Below are 24188 nucleotides of genomic sequence, written 5' to 3'. Positions count from 1 at the left end.
TGCTTTAATTCTTACTGTTCTTTCTGCTGCTCAGTATCTTCCCATTCCAGGTTACAGCCAAACTCCTCACAATCACCCAGAGGCTTAGTGGGAATCTGCCCCTGCCACCTCTGACTTTGTCAAGGTTCCAACAGGAAACTGATGGCAAACTGAAGTAGGATCATTTGAGGAGGATTTATTTTCAAAGGAACTATTGATGGAAGTGTGAATGTAGAGGCATCATGAAAGCCAATGAAATAGGACTGATACCAGAGGGCAGGAGGGGAGGGAATGGTTAACTGGAGTTTGCAAAGAAGTTGAATAGAGAAGGCCACCTTGAGAGGAGCAGTGATTTTGACATGAGGGACACAAGCAGCCTGAGATGAGACATTTTTATCTATCCCTTTGGTCTCCTACTGTGGCTTCCATACGCCTGTTTTAGTTTCCTATGACCATTAGGAAACTGTGACCATTTTATTTTTAGGTGTAATAAAGCCACAAAGTTGGTAGCTTAAAACAACACACATTCTATTCTTTAACAGTTCTGGAGGCCAGGAGTTTGAAATGAGTTTTGTGGAGCCAAATTCAAGGTGGCAGCAGGGCCTAGGGGAGAATCCGTCCTCTTGCCTTTTCCTGCATCTGCTTTCCTTGGCTCTGGCCTCTTTTCCTTCTCTTCAAAGCCACCACCTAGCATCTTGTTTTATTGCCTATTGTCTTCTACTGTCAAATGCCTCCCTCTTACAAGGACACAGTGATTGCATTTAGGGCTCACCTGGATAATCCAGGAAAATTCCATCTTGAGGCCCTTAATCATATCTGCAAAGTCACTATATCATATGAGGTAACATTCACAATCACCAGAGATTAGGACCTATTTGGGGGGGGGGGGGGCTTTTAATTTACCACAGGCCAAACCCATGTAGAAGTCAGAGGGCACAGCAGCCTATTGACGTGGCCCCCGGGGATCAGCCTTGGAGTGGCCAGCGGATTGAGACCGACCAGTCCTCCTGTGCTTCTTCCTGCCTCTGCCCCATGCGCAGTTTGCCCCATGGGCTTTCTCCTTGAACTAAGCACATTCCTAATTCAGGGACTTTGCATTTTTTTGGTTTGTTGTCCCCATCAGAATGTAAGTTCTATGAAACGGAATTTTTTTTTGCATTGTTTGCCTCATTTTCCTCAGCATCTAGGACAGTGATGAACTCATAGTAAACATTATTGGTTCATGAAAGAATGAAGTATTGTCACTCCCCCTGCTGAAAAATAGAGGATAATGTCTTTCTCTCTCAGGCCTATAGTTTCCTTTTGCCATAATCTTCCCCTGCCTTCCTCTGCTGCTCCTCCCTATCACAGATGTGCTTTACTCACACCAATTACTCATTTTCTCAGACACCCAGAAATTGGAATGAGCAAAGAAGACAAAACATTCTTTCTGCCTAAAATAACTTACCTGTATCTGCCCAGCTGTACATGTTCTTTCAGTCCCAGTGAAAACATCTCCACAATGTGACCTTGATTCTTACCCACTGGATGGGATCTTTTCCTTGAGTTCAGGTGGAGCTCTGAAGTTCTTTTTGCTCTCATTGTCTTATCTTTATATATTTCTCTATTTCTAGGCTGTAGGTTTCTTTAGCATAGAATCTGTTTATGATTCACCTTTCTATCCCACAGTTTTCTCCATTGCTGTACACCAGTAAGTATTTACTGGTAGTTGATTAAAAACATCTTTCTTTTGCCCTACAGTCTGGTGACAGGGCCACAGCATTATTTAAAAGCAGAGTGAGCATTTTTTTTTTTTTCAGGATTGGAGAAATGGAAATAGGTCCAGACTGACTTGGATTATCTACCAAGATGTGGAAGCTCTGAGAGTAAAGTTCTGGTCTGAGTAATCGTTCTGGCCTGTGTTTCCCTTAGCTGTGCAGGGCAACAATGAAGTATCCATGTGGGACATGGAGACTGGCGACAGAAGATTCACTCTCTGGGCTAGCAGTGCTCCACCACTCTCTGAGTTACAGGTTTGCTTCTGGTTTTTATTATAAAGGCCAGTCTAATTTCCCACATCCTGAGCACTTTGAACCATTTTACCAAACCTGGTATCTGTTGGGCTTTTGGGTTATATTTTAAATTAATATTAGGTGGCCATTGCCGTATAGATGCTTTCCAGTTCCTTAGGCTTACTAGTATCTGGGCATTTTGGTTGCTAGCTCCATAAGGTTTGTGGTGTTTCTGTGGAGCTCCAGTAAAAATCTGGGTTAATTGGAACGTGACCCTCTTACCTGCACTTTTGTCATGTAGCCATCCCTAGTGCTTCATTGGGGCAAAAGGTAGGAAAGATGTTTGTATCTCCTTTAGTTGGAGCCCTCCCAAATAGAACATTTTAAGAGGCTGAAGAGATCTTGCCTCTTCATTCAGAATGATACAAGGCAAATGCATTTTAAGGTCCTAAGAAAGATGGGTAGGAGGTATCCATAAATGGTCTCTCATTTCTTCAGTTAATCAGGTGTCTGGAAAGCTACCACCAGTTGACTTGTTTCTAGAAATGGTACCACTTATGAAATACGCTGGTATCTTTAATTTGATTCTTATTTTTAAAGCCTTCTCCTCACAGTGTCCATGGTATCTACTGTAGTCCTGCAGATGGAAATCCCATCCTTCTAACAGCTGGCTCAGACATGAAAATAAGGTACAATATCTAATAAAGAATAGTTACTATGTAACACTTAAAAAGGAGAAAGGTAATAAGGATAATAAGTGGATGGATCCTATGGTTAATGAGAGGATGTTATCAGTGTTGTAATGTTTAAAATCCTCTGCATGTAGCAGGAATAGCTGTTGATTCTTCACTTTGTCCCTAATTTTATGCTCTTTTGCATTTGGAAAAGAGATTTTTCTTAAAGTTATGCATTGACGAATGTAAGTTAATGATCATTAGTTCCTCCCCTTCTTCAGAGATGATCAACATTTGTTTCCTCTTCCCTAGGTTTTGGGACTTGGCTTACCCTGAGAGGTCCTATATTGTTGCAGGAAGTACTAGTTCTTCATCTGTATCCTACTATAGGAAAATAATTGAAGGCACTGAAGTTGTCCAGGTACAAGCAGTCTTGTTTTCTCTCAGCTTCTCTAGGCACAAAAATGACTTTGGCCAAGAGTGGCAGTATTTAAGAAATACATTGATTTTCTCTTGGCTTTTTTGTGTTTTTTTAAAATTTATTAAGGTATAATAAACATATAAAAGACACACACATTAAGTACATAGCTCGAAGCAAGCACTTTATATTCTTGCTCAGTCCTCATAATTTATTATTTTCCTTCTATAAATAAGAAAGTTAAGCACCAGGAAGTAACTTGTCTAAGATCATCCAGGCAGTAAACAATGAAGCTGGGATTCAGACCTGGCTGTTGGAACTCCAAAGCTTATATTCTGGAGTTGGGCAAAAACTTCAAACAAGATAATTGAATCTGAAAGTGCCTGGGTCCTAGAAGGTGCTCAGTAAATGAATGAAAGCTTCCTTTATGACAGATAAGTGTTTACATCCATATTCTGGTCATCGTGCTTCCCTTTTTTCTTTTGATGGTGACAAAAGGTAATATGTACAGATTATTGGCCTGTTTATAAGTTTTCCGTATTTCTAAGAGGCTACTCCTGGAAAAGAGAGTATCATTTTACTCAGTGTATCTGTGAAGGGATGACCACCTCACAGGAAGTTTTAGCTTTAACAGTAATTACCTGTCCCAGAAGCAACAGTACTGTTAAGAGGTACAATATGGTACAGGCTTTTAACTTCCGGTTTTCTCCATGACTTTTAACTATGAAACAGGAGATCCAGAATAAGCAGAAAGTAGGACCGAGTGATGACACCCCACGGAAGGGCCCAGAATCTCTGCCTGTGGGACACCATGATATCATCACAGATGTGGCCACGTTCCAGACAACACAGGGCTTCATTGTAACTGCATCTAGAGATGGAATTGTTAAGGTGTGGAAATGAAAGCCTAGAGGTCTGTATAATTTGTAATAAATTTATAAGTATACTGTAACTTGAGAGCAAAGGTATTTTTAGAGGACAGAAGTGAGATTCCTTTTCAAAATTATGTCTCTATATTACCATTTCATGATTAAACAGATCCCATCCAAGATGGTTACGGAAGTTGCACTCAACTAGTATGTATACCCATGCATTTATCTCTGCAGGAATCAGCCAGCAGTATCTGGAACTTTTTATTTTGTATGTTACAGAGGCAAGGAGTTCAAAATGCTAAGACTTCTATGATCCAAGTTTACTTTGTATTGATAAAGATGGTTGTAAGCTATTATAATGTAAACACATTTTTGCTATTCAAACCAGCCAATAAACTGTATTCAAACATCTTAAGGGGTTTTTGTTTTTGTTGATGTTTTTAACAGTAAACTTTAGCAGAAGAATAAACTCTTTAGCAGCATCTGTTCTGAAGAAATGGACTCAGTGTCACAAAGAATCAGTGGCAGAACTAGGCCTTATGCTCACATTTCTGGAGTCTCTGTATTTTGTTCTGCTTTATCATATCTTTTTATCCTGTTTTAGAGTCTGCCAGTACTGATCTGTGTGTCGAAAAATGTCTCTCCTTGGCCATCATTACCATCTTTTATAGGCTCTAGTATAAATTCTGAATCTTGGGCTATCAGCTTGCTTTTATCCAGTGTCAGTTGTTTATTAAATGCATAAAAAAGGAAAGGACTAAGTTGTTTAAAAGTATACATTTTTGGTGTGTTTTTAAGCCCACAATTGGCCTTTCCCATAAAAATAAACCCTTCAAGTTTATCAATTATTTGTACATGAACCTGATTGCCTCTCCACATTTAATTTTTACCCATTTGCTGAAAGGTTTATAGTGTTTAAAATACTTCATTTTTAAATTAGTTACATGAATCTGTAAACCAAAAAGGTAAGTAGATAAATACTCCAAAAATTTAATTTTCTGTAATTATATGCTTCAGTTATGGGACATGACAGTTTGCAGTGCATAGGTCTGGCTTCATGATTCAGTGCACTTAATTTTGAGTTTACCTGTCTAAACTCATCAAAAAACCCTGTCATTCACAAAGGCCTGAGCTAGGAGCCTGGACCTTGACAAGGCTAGATAGCTAGTGGAACGGTAGGATTTGCAACTTTGACATTGTCATGTTACACTGCCTCTCCTTCCGTTTATGTCTCTTAAGACCAAATATACAGAGTTTCTAGCTACTAAGTCAGATTTCATGTCTGCAGAGGTTGGAGGTTACTTGTATGAGATAAACTGTTAGGCTGAGAGAGGACTTCAAGCCTTGAGCCATTAGCGAAGCCACATGACTAACAAACATTCTGAGGGGAAAATGGAGTGGGCTGATGGAGATGGAATCCTTTTTTCCCCTTATCTTCCTGCCACCCATTCCTCTTCCCACTTAAACTCCCCCCATTAAAAAAGAGGCTAATTTGGTTGAATTGTTACTATTACAATCTAAGGCCACGTTGAGTTGCATCTTGTTTTTCAACTTTTTTTTTTAACATGTTTTACTCCTAGCTTAGTGCAGAAATAATAGGCCTGTCCTTTATAGTCAATTAATTTACATATTTAAACCAGGATGCACCACTATTTGTGCGATTTGTGGTTTAAATAGGGGTCTATTTAATTTACACCAAAATTTTTGCTGCTTTTCCCTTCTAGGAGAAAGAAGTAAATCATGAGAAATGCTAATATTAGGGATTTTTAAAAAGGAACTTAGTATTTACAGACCCTTCATCTGTTAAGGATTATAAAGATGACCTGAAATGTTAAAATAATCTCAATTACCAAGGGCAAAAATTTTTGGTATACTTTATCAATGCAGAAAAATAGACAAATACATTTTTTTAAGTATTTCTAGCAGTAAACAGGAAGAGTTTTTGCTTAATCCAAAGTTAACCAGAAAAAGCCCTTTTATTAAAACTCTTAAATTTTGTTCATCAATTTCCTCTACTTGAAACATAATTTTTTCCTGAACCCCTAAGCACAACTTACGGTATGAAGCTGATGATATGTTTTATTCTTTTCTATTTCCTGAGTATGAATATGACATTTTTAACTCCATGCCCCTCTGAAGGAATTGGGAGTTATCTCTATGGAGTTACCGGAGTAAGGATGGTAGAAGTGGTTTTAAAACAGTGTAGATGGCCTTTGTTTCATGAAGAGAGAAAAGATGGCCTTAGGTGCCAGTAGCCATCGGCCCATGCATCCAAGCAGGGCTGTTGTTACCAACTCGAGCCAGCTCTGACAAGTCAAGGTAAGGTCCAAATATTGTGTCTAAATTAATTAATTTGATGTTTAGTTGTTGAAAATATTAGTCTAATAAGATAAAGAATTTTGTGATCTGGATGTGGGTAAGGAGGGAGCAAGCTGTCAGAATTCTACTGGAGGCGAGGCATTCGGAAGACCTTTCCTGCTTTAACTTACTCTGATCTCTCTGCATCTCTGTACATCTTTGCAATCCCAAATGGATTTGTAGATTAAAACATTAACAGTTTTACCTTTTCCAAACACAATATGCATTTAAGACTCTAAGACTGTATTTAGATCTTGGTCTGTCCTGTTTGGTACTATTCACTGTTGACTAAGTAGCTTCTTGATGGGTAAAAGTAACTCAGCTTCACCCATTACCAGTTGTCTTTATTCTCCTTGTCTAAAGAATATATGGATTGGTAAAAAATAATATATATATATATATATATAAATGGTAAAGAATAAAGTCCATCAAAATGGCCAGTTAGGAGGCTCTATATAATGAGGGAACTTCTAGCTCAAAAGCAATTATTTGTTTTGGGGGGAATTAACAATTCTCAGTATGTTAAGGAGGAGTTGGGCAGAGAAAATTATTCTCTGCTTCTTACCTGTCCAAGCAAACAACTGCAGAAAGCAGGAGGAAACCTTCCAACACAAGCCTATCAGAAACTGGCTGTCCACACAGAGACAATGATGTATATAAGTAGTATCACGGAAAGCCAAATTTTCAAAATTATGACATATAAGCATCAATTTCTAAATTAAATGTTGAGATCTTTCAAAACATTAACCTTTTGTCAAACAGATGGACATTAAACAGTACTAAATAGAGCATGAAAGCTGTTTACAGACTTGAAATCAAAAGAATTAGCATTGGCTCATGTATATACTATTTAAAATTTACCTTCAGATACCTCCATTAGAGATATTAGATTATATTTCCACTTTTCAAAACACTTCTTTCATTCTTCCATGTTTTAATGATAACAGTTCTTGAATGTGTCAGAGTGCTGGAGATATCAGAAGTGCTCAAAGAAATAGACAAGATCAATTTTAATATCAATGAGTGCAAGGGGTCAAAACTGATAATCTATAATCTATAATCTGTGCTTTGTCCAGCCCTCCAAAGTGGCCCAACTGGATATGGATGGATATCCAGATAAAAGTTGCCCATAGTTATAGCAGTGATTAGTTACTTAAATCCAGATACCATGCTTCCTAAGGCTAAATTCTTCAAGCACTTGCTTTATCATGTTGTTTTGGAGCAGTTTTTATCACCTTTTTTCCATTTTTAAAGGTATGGAATGTGTTTCTGGTAAGATTTCGAATAATATCTCTGCTGCCTCTTGCTACTCTTGAAAGATATTTTTTATCTTGAAAGAACTTTGCCTTCTGTAATGCATCTTCTTTGAGGGCAGTTTTATGTGGTCCAGGAACAATGCTGTACAACAAAAGAAGAGAAACATCACAGAAGATAAATGCCATTTTCACTTTAATAGACTATATTAATTCTTTCTTCCTAAATGTCCACATTTCTTGTTGCATCCTTCCTTCAGGGTAATTTTATTAAGACTTTTAAACTGGAGATTTATACTGGGCAGATAAATCTGAAGCTGAGACTGAGACATCTTGTCAAAGTATGCAAAATCATTTCCACAGAGAAGTTCCTTCTTCATGAAGCATGTTCCACTCCCAACTTCATATGGTTGGCTTCTTCTCATTATTCAGATCGGGGGTCAAAGAGTACCTCATTAGACTGCTATATCTATAATTTTCCCAGTCTCCAGTCTCCTGGTTGCTCAGCACAATATGCTCATTTTTTAAATAACCTATCACTGTCTGAATTTTTATTTACTTATAAACTTCTTTGTGATCTGTTTTCCTCTATTCTGCCCTCCCTGACAGAAAATTTCACAAGACCATATCTGGTAATCGTAGCAATCCCAGGAACCATAGGAGAGCATAGTAGATACTCAATAGACATTTATCTAATGAAAACCTGAATGTATGCCACTCCTTTCTTCCCTCCCACTCATCCATTCTTCCTTCCTTCCACCTGTTCATATATCCATCCGTCCAAATGTTGACTGTCTATGGAAGGCACTGTGTTACAGCCAGTGGGGGACATAGAAATAACACCCAGTCTGCAGGCACATAAAGAGCTTGGGGGTCATGAATAACTCCACAGTAAAGGATAGCTAGGGTCAGATTCTGAAAGGCCATCATTGGTCAGATTGACAGGCCAAGGAATTGTAGAAGCCAAGTACTGACTGGAAGTTCTGACTGCTCAAACTGCTGGTGGAAATGTCCTATAATCTTCACCAGTCAGTATGGCAGTCACTAGCCACATATATCTTTTGAGCATTTGCAATACAGTTAGTGTGAGGAACTGAGTTTATAACTTCATTTGATTGAAAGCTAGTGGTTACTGTGTTAGCACAGGAAGGGGGGAGCCATTTCAGATAACCTTATTTTAGAGGGAGGTGGTAGAAAAAGCTTTAGGTCCATAAGCATTCTTATATTCCATTCAAATATGGTATTTCGGAACATTCGAAATCCCCTAGACTAACTGTGACACTCTGTTGGTTAGATGAGGAAACTGCATGTAAAGGTGAATGTCAGGGACAGAACAGACTATAACCCAACTCTCTGACTGGGTGATGGGCACTGAGGGGGAACATTTGGCGGGATGAGCACTGGGTGTTATCCTAATGTTGGCAAGTTGAACAATTAAAAAAAAAAAAAAACCCAACTCTCTGATACCAAGATCTTGGTGTTACTTTCATTGAACTTTTTTTTCTTTATTTAGGACACCACGGAAAACCATCAAGATATATATCGATATCTGTAGATATAGACATATCTATCATCTATCTATCTGAGAGACAGTATGCAAGAGAGCAAGCATGAGCAGCATGGGAAAGGCAAAGGGAGAGGAAGAGTCTGACTCCCCATGGAGCAGGGAGCCTGATGTGGGCTTATGACCTGAGCCGAAGGCAGACTTTCAACTGAGGCACCCAGGCACTGCAACCATCAAGATATTTAGTTGGAAGTATCTAGATATGAGTGCAGAATCACAGGAAAGCAGATGGCCTGGGGTTGGTTGGACAGATAAAGTATGAAGAGGTTGGCACACAAGCTTTTTGTAAATATTTTTAGAATGAATGTGTGAGAACCTGGTGGCATAAGAAGAGAAAATTTATCAATACTGATAACCTCAAAAATTTGCTGAATTGTGGTCAAGAGAAGAGTCAAGAGAACTCAAACATTGACTTTAGGAAAATAGTGCTAGTATTCACTACGATTCATTTCTTCATATTTGGATTTTTCTTCTTTCACCAGCTTTAAATGGTCTCTCATGAAAACAAAAATACTTAGAAAATAAGTGAAAGAGAAAGAATTTAAAATTATTTCACTTCTCTCACGAACATGTCATGCATGAATGCATGCATATGTGCACACACACTCCACGTATTCCTCTTGCCTTGTAATGAGAGATAGAGGCAAAGGAGACCTCAAGAAAAAAACATGCCGTTATATACTATATATCTGGGCTTCTGAAACTCAAATCCTAAAGTGTATCTCCATTCACTTCCATCAGTGCTGTCAGGAATATGCCAAGTTGGTCAACAAACCTCCTAGCTACCAAAAAAGCTAAATTTCAGCATAAATACCATTTACACTCCCATTTTTACTCTTCTGTTTTCTTATTTCCAGAACTAAATATTAGGAGCTCAAATTCTCCAAAGTCGTAGTTGTCTATAGGCACAGAACATGACTCTACCAATCATAGAGAATGTATTCTTTTTTTGAGTCTGGACCACACTGTTTTCATGTCTTGGGTTTATTTGATCTATACTAGTCTCTTCACCCCTCTCCCAACTTCCCTCTTTCCATTGAATCCTTTTTATGGTAAGTTTAGTTATCTTTGTTTTCTTCGTCCCTCTTTGTTGAGAAAAAGCTGTTAAATAGCTAAGTGCTTCTATAGCATGACATTGCTATTCTCTACCTCCCTTGGAATATTTTACTCTCAAAAGGGTTAAACATAATAAATACTGTATCTCTGAACTTTTTTTCACTATACACAGGAGCTTGTATTTGATAAACATTTGGTAAGAATCATTTAATTACCCTGTTTGGGAAGAATTTAGAATATCTGTTTTTCATTTTATTCCATACTATTGATATACTTCGTTACTGATTGGTAACTCCAACAATAGGTAGTCAAGATAAAGAAACAGGAATGAAATATAGCTGATCATTTCACATCTTGTGCCCAGCTCCAGTAAAGCTTGTGGAAAGATATGGCAGCTAGACAAAATGAGGTGGGTGGAACTGTAGATTTCAGTTTCTGTTATCACAGATTCCTCCATCTATGTAGATGATCAGGAGTCAGCTATGCTGCATTTACTAGTTGACTGAGTGTACTGGAGTAGAAAGTGCAAATAAGATTGCTTCTATTTTGAGAATTCTTTTTAATACATATTATGTGGGTGTAGAAAACATACTTTGGAAGGTAGAATTACAACAGATATATTATTCATGGCATTGGTGACTATGTCCATTTTTTACAATTTGATTTTTCTGGCTCTGATCTGTTAACAGCTTTCAAATCTGGCCTAAGACCTTCCCTGACTGGATGAAGCAATAAGCAGGTGGCTTTCTGTCTTTTATTGTCTCTGAGCCGATCAAAGTGCTTACAAAGAGGCTGCCCTACATTCTCACCCTTATTGGCCATCTGTCTCCTTTGTTGCTTTTGTTCAGTTCCTTTCTTTTCCATCTGGTAAGAACCACCTTCTACCTGTATTTCTCAAAACCTCACAGAATGATCTAATTATTATGCAAGTCATTCTGAGACCCGGCAAGTCATCTTTATGACCAGGCATCTTACCTAGCAGGCAGTCTCAGCAACCTCAATTATGTGCTCAATTCTGCCTCACTTCTCTTGAAAGGCTCAGGCAGGGAGTTTCAGAAACAGCTGTGTGGCTTGTTACCTTTTATTATGGTCTTTGGTAACTTAGAGAAGGCCTGGGGTGTCCTAGGTTAAGGCATCATCAGGGAGTTTACCAACAGTGCTATGGATTTCATATCCCAGTTCCTGATGTCTGAGCCACTTCCCATCATTTCCCCATTTCAAATGCATAGGAGAAGCAGAGCCTCAAGTATATTTAGGGCAATGTGAAGAAGGGGAAGAAACATCCTCCCCCCAAAATACTGTGAATCCCCTCCACTCATACTGATCTTTAAGCAAAACGCATGGTAGGAATGGTTTCCAAAAATGCCTTCTCATTTGTATAGACTGGCCTTTGGCACTTATGGCCAGCTACATAATATGTGGAGCCCAGTGCAAATGCAAATGGTAAGCTCCTTTCCATGTTGCCGGACACCTGCAGCAGGGGGAGCCCTGCTCCTTGTGGACTGACCGCCCAAGCCTGTTTTAGGCCTGAGTTCAGGAAGCATTTGCTGCTGGACAGTTCCCTGCTTCCCCACGAGTTAAGGAGATTTGAGGCAGAGGCTTCGCAGAGCTTCTGGAGCTAGCTGGGGGATCTGGATTGAGAGTGCCTCTCTCTGGCCCTGATCGCCACATAGACATGCAGACACTGCACACTAAAAGTAGGCACACACTATCCAAGGCATTTGCCTAACTGTGATTCCTGTGGGGCTCGTACACATTTGATTTCACTCAGATGTGAGGTGAGCGCACATGTGTGTGTGGTAGTACAGCATGATTTTCTACTGAACCAATCTCTTAACTGCAATTATTTCTAATTCTAAAACATGTGATGTTCATGCATGCAAAAAAATATATGTATATTAAATTTTAAAAAACGCTTGCCTTTGTTGATACTCTTTAAAAGATCTTAATTAAAAAATATTAAGTTCTACTCTTATTCCTTTCTTAGGGTACATATATTTTTTCTTTTTCTATAACACCTTAAGAGCAATGTTTAGCTCATCAGCTTTTAGAGTTTTAAAATTTTCCCTAACACAAGAATTAAGACTTATAAAGTTTCCTAAATTATGACTTCTGACATATCCCACAAGTTTTGACATATAACATCTTATACAGTTGTATTTAAAAATTTTCATTATAATTTTTTTTATTTAGAAATGTGATTTTAAAGATGCATGGACTTTAAAAATAACATCTTTATTAATTTCTAACATAACTGAATTCTGATCATACAATATGGATTTTATGACACTAGTTCTTAGAGATTTGTTGACAACTGCTTGCTGGATAAGTTAAAAATTGCACAATGAACATCTACTGAACTCTCCATCTTGATTCAACTAGTTGTTAATGTTACATGTGTTCTTCAGAAGAATGTCTCATTTTTCTATGCAGGATTCTAAATGAGCCTATTAAATCAAGTTTGTTACTTATGATTGAATCTTTAATATCTTTACTCATTTTTGTCTGCTTGACTGATCAGTATTCAAACTGATGTACTGAAATTTCCAACTCTAATGATAGTTAAATGGCAATTTCTCCTTGTAGTTTTTTGATTTCCACTTTGTATTTTAAGATTATTTTATTACTGTCTTAGAAATTTAGAAGTGTTATATCTTTTTCCTGAACTGAACACTATGCGTCATGTAGTAGCTTTTTATTCCTACAAAATGGTTTTGTTAAAAAGAATATTTTACTTGATATTAATATGCTATATTCTAGCTTCATTTTTCTGGTTACTAGGTTTGTATATATCATCTACATAGAGCAGTATATATTAAATTTCCAGATAAAAAATTTTACCTGTTGTCTTTTTTCCATAATTTTCCTTTCAACTTTTCCATGTCCTTATTTTGTGCCTGTGTCTAATTGAAAGCAAGTTATAGCTGGATTTTGTTTCTTAAGTTCATCCATCTCTGTGACTGGCATGTTTAATCTGTGTTTATCATGACTCCAGATATATTTAAATGGATTTGATTCTGCTGTTTTACTTTTTGCCTTCTGCTGGTCCTTCTCCCCCTCCTTTCTTTCTTGCCTTTTTATTTTAAAAATATATTTGTGTTGTTGTTTTATTCCATTTTCCCTCACTATATTTTTGGTAGTTAGCCACTTTCCATTTTTCTTTTTCACAGGTGCCATCACAATTTCGAATGCATTTTTAAGAGAGTCTAAAGTCTTTCAGTAGCCTAACTGCCAGCCCAGACAATTCAAGTTCCTAGGGCCCTTAACTCCACTTACTTCCCCATGACCTTTATTACTATTATCTAGTTTTTCAATACCACTCTTTTTTACCCTTAAGGCTCCAATTCATTTTTTTTAAATAACAAAAGATGATTTTGTTGTCCGATACATTTTCTCAAGTTTAAATAATATTTGTTAATATGTAGTCTGTTTTTTTCTGTTAAACCAAGTGCCAATAAATATTTTATTTTCATATCTTTATTAACAAGTAGGTTTTTTTTGTAACTGTACAAATTAGATATTACTTAAAAATCTAATATTTGATTTGCTAAGTGTTGTCATATATTGATCATTTATTAGTGTTGCATCTCAGCTCTTCCTTCTGTGGTCATTTTTATTTTCCTTGAAGCACATAGTTTAGAAGTATCTGTAGCAAAAGTCTTTGTGGTGAACTGTTGTTTTTTGTTTATGCTAATTATCTTTGTTTTACCACTTTTTAAAGACAGTTTTTCTAAGTAGATAAAATGTTCTTCCATTACTTTAAAAGTTCTTAACAGTTTTGTGACTTCCACTATTGCTACTGATAATCCAGCTAATTGTAGTTTCTTTGTAGATAATCTCTATGAGGTTGCTTTTTTTTTTCCTTTGGCTTGGTGTCTGTATTCCCCTAAGCCATGTCTGTTGCTTTCTTTTTATTTATCCTACCCATTATATCTTTTCATCATCTTTTAATTCATATCTTTCATAAGTTCTTGAAAATGATCATCTCTTGATGTATTTAAATATTACCTCATTAATTATTTCTATTTTATCTGATTTCAAGAATTCCAGTTTGATATAGATCTTTCCATTCTATCCTGTCTCTAAACTTATATTTATCTTCTCTGTATGCCCAGTGATTTCTTCAGCTTTATTTTCTAGTTCATTATGTATCTCTTTAGATGTGTCTGTTATTCTGTTTAATTCATCCACTGAGTTTTAGAAGTTTTTTTTAATTCACAGAATATTGTAAAGAACAGAACCATGAATAAATACCTGTATACTTTTCACCTATTTGGTTTTCCAAATGTTACCATTTTGTTACTCTATGTATACACACACATATATGCATAGACATATCCATATATGTATAGACACTCATATATGTGCACACACAAAAAACCCATCCTATTTCCCTTTAGGAAAACCACCTGAAAACAGACTGCAGACATTATACATGTTACCTTTAAATACTTCAACATACCTATCTCAAGAACAAAAACATTCTCTCATATGAACATGATATTATTACTACACATAAGGAAATCCACATGAATCAATAATACCATCTGATGTATTATTCATACTCAATTTCCCCTGCTGTCCACCAGATGTTATTTATATGAGATTTTCTTTTGGCATGGGATCCAGTCAAGGTTCACACCATTATGTTTGATGGTTATGATTCCTTATCTCTTCCATTTTAGAATATTACAACTCCTTGCTGCTCATGACATTGAAACCTCTGACTAGGTCTGCTGTTCTGAAGAAATCCACATTCTGGAATTGGCTAATGGCTATGAGACTTGGGTCAAACATTACCTGCAAGAATCTCAGATAGGTGTTATATCACCCCCTGTATCACCTATGAAGCACATAATGTCAAATCTTGGACACAGTGGGAACTACCAGATCTTGGCATGTACATGCAGATTTCCTTTCTTCATAATTAATAAGATAGTAATATGTGAATGGCTCTGGGACCCTGTACCCAAACGGCCTGTCACCCAGTCATTTTAGCATTCTTTGATTCTTGTCTGACTCTGTTATTACACTAGAAATTGCAAATTGGTGATTTTTAAAAAGATTTATTTATTCATGAGCAAGAGAGAACATGCATGAACAGGAGGGTCAGAGGAAGAAGGAAAGAGATTCCTAAGCAGACTCTGTGCTGAACACAGAGCCCAACATGGGGCTTGATCTCACAACTCTGAGATCATGACCTAAGCAGAAACCAAGAGCTGGACATTTAACCAATTACATCACCAAGGCACCCCACAAATTGGTGATTTTTTAAATTCTACCATTTTCTTTTATATTTATTAGCCTTCATACTTCTATAAAACAGAGCTTTTACTACCCTCATCCTTATCTGATCTCTATATAGACTTGTGGATTTTGAAAATTTATTCTGTTATATTCCATTACCATTTTTCTTTCTGATGTCAAACTGTACAAAATTGGGCCAGTGGGAATCTTTTCAAGATAGCTTCTTTGTCTTTTTGACACGACACTGCTAGTTTTTGACTGCTTTCTTGCATTATAAATATTTGAGAGTCATATTGTACTTTGCCTGCTACAGTCTAGAATGAGCTATTTCTCCAAGAAACCCTGGTTCCTTTGAGTGGGGAATGATATTTAGAAACAACTATCTGGGATCCCTGGGTGGTGCAGTGGTTTGGCGCCTGCCTTTGGCCCAGGGCGCGATCCTGGAGACCCGGGATCGAATCCCACATCAGGCTCCCGGTGCATGGAGCCTGCTTCTCCCTCCGCCTGTGTCTCTGCCTCTCTCTCTCTCTCTCTCTCTGTGACTATCATAAATAAATAAAAATTAAAAAAAAAATAGAAACAACTATCTGATCATTAAGTATGCTCTTTGCCACTGAAGTGTCCCATTGGTTGTTTTATTTCTACATTTCGATTTTCCACTTGTAAAAAATTCTGGTGGTTTTTCAGATCAACCTAGTCATTCTTGATTATCTCTTATTCCCTCAAATTATATTTTAATAGCATATAGCAATAGATTTTGTCCAAATAGGATGAAGAGGAAGAGAAAGAAAAGGAGGAGGAAACAATTACAGAGAATAAGAAGAAAGGGGGCCACACTATTTACCTTCTCCACTGCCGTGGAGGCTGCTTCACATCTGTAGAGGTGAGTCTATTGCACTTCATTTTGAAGCTTATTGGTGGATATTTGTTGATTGCACCTAGGAAGAGAAAAGTCTGTGATGAGTCTCTAATTTATGGCTATTAACAATACAACAATCTGTTCTGTATGCAAAGTAACACTTTTTTTGATATTCATCAAAGGAAGATACCAACTAAGGTAACCATATGAGATGAAAGCAGGTTCAGGGGAGTCTCTAAAACTGAGTTTAGAAAATACATCTCTGCTGAATTTATATGCGGAACATTCAACTTACTTTTTATTAAGATGCCTTGAGCTGCTAAAGTTGGTCAACATTAGAGGAGATACTATGAACCAGGCCCAAAAGTCTGATCTTTAATTGACATGAACTATTTAGACTGGTTATTTTTTATTTTCTCCTTTGTAATATCAAAATGCAAAGGGAAAGGAATATTCCCTTTATGGTTTCTGTATCATTAACAACAGTAACAATAGTGCCATCTTGGGTTTAATTCATTAGTGGCTCACTTCATTTGGAAGTATATAAATTTTTTAAAATAACAAACCATGCCTCTTCCCACACAATTTAAACATTTAAAAGCCATTATTGATGAGAAACTTTAAAAAATGTATTATTTATTTCCTTGAAGCCTTAAACTGAACAGACTTGGTAAATGCAATTAAATCTCTTCCTTGGTGATCAAGGGTCATTGTAAGTAGCAAGTTTGTCCTGGGTTGTGATAGAGCACCCTCTCTAAAATTCCTGTTCTACTAGACTGTAGTTTTAGACTGAATGACCCAAGACTGTGATGTTGTACACTGTATTTTTAATTTTTTTATCTGCATCAGGTTGTTTGTTGATTTTGTTTCTCTTAGAAAATGTATTGTTTCTGATGTGGACTGGTCTTAATGGCCACCTCTGTCACAGCATGGTGTTAAATAAGAGTCAGAGAGGGACCTGAACTAGGATATCCAGGAGGGCAGTGACAATGTCTGTTTTGATCATTCCTTAATACCCCCACACCCTGGGGCACCTGGGTGGCTCAGTTGGTTAAGCATCTGACTCCCCATTCTGCTCAGGTCATGATTTCAGGGTCTTGAGATTGAGCCCTGGGTTGGACCCCATGTTCAGTGCAGAGTCTGCTTGAGATTTCTTTCCATCCCCCCTTAGATCCCCCAACCCCACTAAGCTTGTGATCTCTAAAATAAATAAAATCTTAAAAGATACCCCCACACCTGAACTGTGAGTGGCTCGGAGTAGATGCCTGATACATATGTGTTGATGTTGAATGAGTATGAGTCTGTGGGCTTGCTCTATGATTATGTCAAACCTTTTTCAACTTCTGCTTTTACAGCTGTATTCTAAAGATAGGAGATTTCTAAATACTCAGGTTCTAGAAAAATAGTGTATAATTGTTTTCTGAAAGCACCTTATATATCTCTCATCTACCCCACGTAATTCTAAAAATGTTTCTTCCTTTCCCTGGGTTGGTAGTGGGTGTCATTATCTAATCCTATACTTTGACTAATTACTATGAAATGCTATGAAGAGTTTTGGGGGAGTAAGGAAGGAAATTCCATCTTAAATATTCTTTCAGTATTTTTTACCTCATAAGGAATGTTTCTTGACAAGTTTCTCAGTCTTTCAGTGTGTTCTTTTGTTTTACCCTTACAAGTGCCTTGTAGTTACTTTTTTTTCCAGAACGCTTCCTGACATCTTTTTTCTAGATCCTCTTTCTGATTTCTTATTCCAAAACATATCCACCCAAATTTTGTTCAAGGAGCTTGTTGCTCCAGTGTTTCTCAAACTATAATGTGAATATGAATCACCTGGAAATTTGATTAAAATGAAGATTCTGGCTCAGAATTTCTGGAGTAGAGCCTGAAATTCTGAATTTTTTCATGTGCTCCCAGGTGATGCTGATGATGTAGGTACTATCAAACAATTTCTCCTTAGACCTCACCTATAGTGACTAGTCTGTCTTTGCACCCTTAACTGGTCTCACTGTGTAATGTCAGGGACAAATTTGAGACGCATTCAGACTCTCCCATAAGCTACATTGGGTGTTCTTTAGCCTATGTATTCACTTTTCTTTATCTGAACTCTAAGGGTTCGTTCACCATGCAAATGTTCAGAAATCTGGCTACTTTTCAACCTCCAGAGTAATAGTAGGATATGGCTTCTTTTTACCCATTCCATTGCATACAAAGTGAATTGCATACTTCAAGGCAAAATTATTCTAAGAAATACACCCTATGTTTCTTTTTTATGAGCACCAGTTACATTAATTGCTGGAATCATAAAAAGTCATTAACAAGGCTGAGAAAATTTTGCAAGGATGTATCTTTCATCCTGACAGGTAAAATGGTATCTCCTAATATCTCAAACTCTGATTTTGGAACTTATAAAAAAGCAAAGCCAAGAATTGTTAAATTTTTCTTTGGCTTTCTCTTTTGGTATGTTAACTGATGAAGCTTTCCATCGAAGGGCAGTGTGTTAATGTAACGTGGCAAGGATTTCTGCTTTATAACAGACTATATTGCTCTATGCAGACAGATGTGTGAGCAGCTGCTTGTTATGATTGCTTCTCCATAGGAACTAGAGGCATAAAAAAGATGAGCCAGAAAATTAAATGCTAGGAATCAGAGGTTTCCTCTCTTCACCATCCATCATTACAAATTTTCCTTTCTGACCCTGCGGTACCCTTGAAGACAACGGTTTCCAAGAATCCGTGTCAGTTCATCAACTCTTCTTTTGGAAATATCAAATATACTCTTAATGTGTAAGAAAGAACAGATTTTATGACTTACGCCTGATTGAGTTTACAAAGGATTTCACAAAATTCACACTATATCTGTGGTCAGGTTTATGAATTCGGCCAAGCTGGACCAAGTGGTGATCCAAAGGGTAGCTGGCTAGATCTTCTAGTTCCTTGTCATTCCAAGCAGGGCCAAGGGAAAACACAAATAGGGCATAACCTTGACATTTGGCTCTTAAGGATTCTTTCTTTAAGGTTTCTCTGTCCAAGTGATTGGTTTCCCCAGCAGATATGACAAATATGACTTTGTTTCTTCTCATGTTGGGTGTATTTAAAAAGATATTGTCCAGGGTCCACTGTAAGGCATGACCAATAAAAGCATCTCCATTTAGTTGTTGAACTGATTGTTCCATGTGCCTCTTCATGAGGCGTTTACTATTGTAGGTGGTAAGGTTGAACTCAGTTTTAACAGGACTCTTCTGAGTGTTGGGTAGGAAATTGGGGGGAGCATGACTTAATAGGGCCACCCGGTCTCCAGTGACAGAGGTCTCAGGCTCTGGGCTAATCTCAAAGTGATCTAAGAGTGCTCCCAAAAAGTGTCTCATGTCTTCAAATTCAGCACTTTGCACATGCCGAGAGCTGTCCAGAAGGAAAGCAGCATCCATGTAAGACTGTGCAGGGGGTGGTTTGGCTTCATCGCAAAAAGCGTCTGGCTTGCATACATCTGCCAACAAAAGTCACACAGAGTTACTAAAACAGGCTGGACAGAAAAGATAGCATCTCAAATATTTTAACATTTGGAAACTGCATAATCTTTGATCTTAGAATAGTCACTAAAAGGCTTTGATATCAAAAACAGATGATTTCCTAGTCCATGGTTTGTATCTATATTTAAAATGTACAGATTTTATACGTAGTTGGTGTCTTGAATTCCATTCACCAAGGCATTTGACTTTTAAAAATTAGGTTTCTTTCAACAGAACCTTAATCTGGGCTGTATTTTAAGTTTATAAAGATTGAAGTAGACAGTTTATTTCATATACGAGTATACTTTATCATGACATAAAAAAGCTAATGATCTCTCTAGATAGACAAAATACAGGTTAAACCAATGGTCCTTATCATTAAGGTTCACGTTGTTCTACTATGAAAAGTAATATGCTTAAAAAGAGTGGAAAAAAAGCAAGATTCTTCTACCTCAATTTAAATAAAGGTTTGTAACTCCATGTCCATCTGGGTGTGGACACTAAGGACAAAACTACGCTTGTGTTTGTATCTCCAGGGTGCTTGAAAGCTCAATACGTGTTTGTTAAGTACATTAATATAAATGTTGCATATTAATAGGCTTTCATACAATATGGGGTCATTTTAATAAATATGCATATCTTATTTAGCAAAAGAATTTGTAGTAATAAAACACAGACTGAATTCCATTGAATCTGACAACAATGAACATTCAGAGGAATAAAAAAAAAATGGAAATGGAAGGATTTTAAAAGTCACCCAATCTAATTTAACAGAAGGGACTGATGGTAAGAGAGTAAAAGCATTCTGTCAAATCATATGCTAGTGTTTCTAGAAGTTTCCATATATGAAGTCAGGGTTTATTGTGAGCGATAAGGCCATGTGGTGTGGCAGTGGGGAGGCCCTGTGGCCTAAGAGCTGGGATGCCTGGGTTCTGGCCCAAGTCACCACTGGGCCTCAATCTTGCACAGTTAGGTAGGTGGGTCAGATTTGCCCAGAGGACCCTTCCAAGGCTAACTTCTGCAATCTTGATGTTTTCAGTAATAATTGATGGTTAAGTCTGATAATACCTCTTTAAAAACTAAAGAGATGAAAGAGAAATGGAATAACAAGCATGTGGACAGCTGGTACTTGGAATGGGCAGGAATAAAAGCAGTCAGATGAAAGGTTAAAAACCAGAATGCAGATCCTTGGTGTAGCAAACTTCCTAACTTCAGTCTTGCTCATGGATTCCATAAAGATGTGGCTTTGCACAAGTTATGTTTCCCTTACTGAAATTCAGTAAAACTTTATGACCGCGTTTAATGGTTGCATGACAAAACAGTCACCTATGTGCAAGGCAGTTTCTAAAACCAGAGACAGCAGGCTGCCCATTTGCTCAATTTTGTGGGGTTTTTTAATTGCAGGAGACGACAGCCAAAATATCTTCCCTTATATGCCTTGGAGACAAAACAAGGATTTCAGCCAAGAAATGGGGCCAAAATCTATCCCCAGTCACACATGTACAACTTCTCACTGTGCAACATACCGGCACACAAGTGTAATTGACTTTGCACATGCAAAGGCTGGGCTGGGTAGCCCCCCTCACAGCACAGTCAGCTGTGGAGGGCTAGTGCCTAACCAACCCTGTGCTGGGGGGACGGGGAGAAGGGGAAGAAAGGAGAGACACTAATGAGTAGAGGCAAGCAGAGGCAAGACAAAGAATAGAGGGGCATCCGAAGCAATCTCACTTCTCACTCGGAGTTACCACCTCCCTGTGAGATCACTTATATGGCAAGCATTAGCATCCCATTGACATGGAGGAGAAGAATCAAGCATTTTCTTCAAAGCCAAGTACCAAGTCCAGGGAGAATAATGGCATTTCTGTTACTCATAAATGGCTGCGTTGTGAGGCCAGCCTTCTTGGATCTCCTGTGGATGTGCAGTCCAGGCAAATCATCTCACCTCTCCAAGCCTCATTTTCGTCATCTATAAAGTGGAGCTAGTAACAGTTCAAATGTCTGAGGGTGATTAGAAGGATGGGATGAGAAAATGAGAAGAGTGCTTGGAACAGAATAAGCACAATAGCTTCAATATTAACTATCATTAGCACTACCACCAATGTCACATAAAGCAGTTAGAGCAGTCCATGGCACATAATGAATGCCTGATAACTGTTAGAAATCAATCATACCCACTGGTGACTGCAGTGGCTTCCAGTGTTTTCATAATTATTGGGACACTCAAATTACTAGCATACTCACCCACAGCTGCTTCTCTAGCTAGACCTATACATTGTGTATAAAACACAAGAGACAAACAAGCGTGGCAGATCTTTTTGATGTCTCTCTGCAATGAGAAATGATGGAATTCTACTAATTTCCACTTGTACTATAAAGCGTTTCTTGGGAGTCATGAATGTTTGAGATTTAGAAGACACATAAATATACTTTACAACATGAAAAACTTGGCAATGAGACAGGCTAAGTTTTTCTAATAATCATTACTGTTTCCTGGAAGTTGCACAAGCGTAGAGGCCTGGAATGCAATCCTCCTGCTACGATACCTGGGAGGAGCCCTGCTTGCTGGAGCTCCATCTGTGGACCATGCAGTATGAGGAAGTGAGCCCAGAGCCCCCAGGGAAATCTTCTCAAGGCCACTCTTACTCCTGCTGCCAAGGTCCAGCCACTCCTGCCAACGGTGACTCAGTGTGTTTAACAGCCCTGATCAAATTATGTTCTCTCTGTGGGTCTTACCATAGCAGAAAGTACACCGCTGTAGTCTCTCTAATGCTGGCGCGTAGTCAGTCCCGGATGGAACCATTATTACTTGGAATGTGCCAGTGTCATCAATCTGCAAGCAGCAGAAGCAAGAGAAAGAACAGCTTAGTGGGTGGGGCTGCAAGAACCTCTCGGGATTGTTCAGAGCACTGAGATCTTTTGAGTGCAACACTTCTCCTTCTAAAGAAGGTCATAGGGAAGCATAGCGCGTGGCAGGGTGGCTAAGAGCCCTGCTTGGGTTTAAGCCATGGTGTTCCCTCTAGTTGTAGGTCAAGTTGCTTTGCCTTTTTTTCCTCATCTACAAAATAGGATAATCACACTACTACCTAACAGGGATTCAGTGGGTATTAAAGGGGTTCATAATTGAAACACACTTCCTGGAACAGGATGGGTGCTATGAAAAGCACTTTCCTATTTACTATCTCAACAACCCAGTGAATTTGTTCTTTTGTGCATCATCCTGTTTTACAGATGAGGAAGTTGAAGCTCAAAGGAAGGCAAGAGGACTAATCAAAAAACAGACATGGAAACCATGAAGGAAAAGGGCCGGAGGAAACCCTCCCTACCCCCCCCACACACACCCCAAGTCCCAGAGAAGCAAGTGAAATCACAAAATGTACTTTACAACCAATTCTGAGTTCCCATTATGAACCAGGCATGGAAGCTGGCTTTGCAGACCCATATCCACATCCAGGTGGTTCTCCTCTGAACAACTCTTAACCCCTTCCAGTTCAGTCCCATTGTTAATAACCTCTCTAGGAAGTTTGAGACTAGAGAGCAGGGAGAAAATAAGGAGGCCTTAAATAATGAAGAATAATTAGCTTGTCAGTTAACAGATTCACAGATCCATTCATAGCTGAGGGAAATTTATAGGCATACTCTTATCAAATACCTAAGAGATGGGACATTTCCCTACTTTTTCTCAGGGAAGTATCCTTCCCATACTTTATTCAGGAAGGTAGTACTTTAACAGCCATATTTAAGTCAGAGGTGGGGAGGGAGGACTCCATCTTTCTGCAGAGCAGATTGCTCCAGGGTTGGACATCTGAGCCAATTGTATCCATTCTCTCAGGAATTTAGGACGGGGGTCCTGAGGGCAGTGAGTTCCTCTAATTCTAATGGCATGCACTAATAGAGCTGTTGGCTGGCCATGTTCTGTTTGAGGAGCAATAGGAGGGAAATGGGAAAGAGGAAAGGTGGTGGGAGCTTTCCCTGAGGCTTATCTTTGTTTCTGCCCATCTTTTATTCTGTGTAGAAGAGATGGAGAAATCTGTGCTCACTGGAATTCCTCCCCAGAAGACCACTGTAATTGCCTTCATGAGCTGGATGGGTTAGATGGGGAGACTCAGAGGAAATATGTGAAAACTGAAACTTTAGGCATGATTTCTAGGCACATGTATGTAGAGAAAAGAATGGTTAGTACCTGGTTAAGGCTGAGAAGAAACACAGTAGGAAAGGTGAATATTGTTGTGGTATGAGAGAAGAGGGAAAACAAAAAAACCATGCTGTGATGTGAGGGCAGTGGAGCCAGGACAGGGTTGGTGGTGACAAATGGGGACGTTCTGCAGTGGAATACAATGCCCTTCTTGTAACTCACTACCTTCAGTAAAATCTGTATTGCTGATTCCTTGTGCAAATGGATTCTTTGAAGAAAG

The 24188-nt window shown here is 38.2% G+C and overlaps 2 protein-coding genes across 4 annotated transcripts in view; one reads left to right on the top strand and one right to left on the bottom strand.

Annotated features, from left to right (window-relative positions):
* Positions 1-4349, top strand: part of PIK3R4 (phosphoinositide-3-kinase regulatory subunit 4) — a 71408-nt gene extending 67059 nt beyond the window's left edge. For 2 of the 3 annotated variants that reach the window (XM_026015465.2, XM_026015466.2), the window contains exons 17-20: positions 1891-1991; positions 2571-2659; positions 2957-3065; positions 3795-4349. In XM_026015465.2, the coding sequence (XP_025871250.1) occupies positions 1891-1991; positions 2571-2659; positions 2957-3065; positions 3795-3965 (470 nt within the window). In that variant the 3' untranslated portion in view covers positions 3966-4349. Of the gene's footprint in view, positions 1-1778; positions 1992-2570; positions 2660-2956; positions 3066-3794 lie in introns of all 3 variants that reach the window. The other variant, XR_011995259.1, reaches the window with a different exon arrangement.
* Positions 4350-7287: 2938 nt separating this feature from the next.
* COL6A6 (collagen type VI alpha 6 chain) overlaps positions 7288-24188 on the bottom strand; it is a 136864-nt gene continuing 119963 nt past the window's right edge. Inside the window, exons 34-37 of the mRNA XM_026015506.2 lie at positions 22510-22606; positions 19083-19754; positions 16257-16350; positions 7288-7690 (exon numbers count right to left, since the gene is read on the bottom strand). Coding sequence (XP_025871291.1) covers positions 7483-7690; positions 16257-16350; positions 19083-19754; positions 22510-22606 — 1071 coding nt within the window. The 3' untranslated portion in view covers positions 7288-7482. The remainder of the gene's footprint in view (positions 7691-16256; positions 16351-19082; positions 19755-22509; positions 22607-24188) is intronic.

Source organism: Vulpes vulpes, chromosome 11, assembly GCF_048418805.1.
Source record: "Vulpes vulpes isolate BD-2025 chromosome 11, VulVul3, whole genome shotgun sequence".
NCBI classification, from domain to species: Eukaryota; Metazoa; Chordata; class Mammalia; order Carnivora; family Canidae; genus Vulpes; species Vulpes vulpes.
Note: the sequence above shows the minus strand (reverse complement) of the source record. Positions and strands in the feature narration are given on the sequence as shown.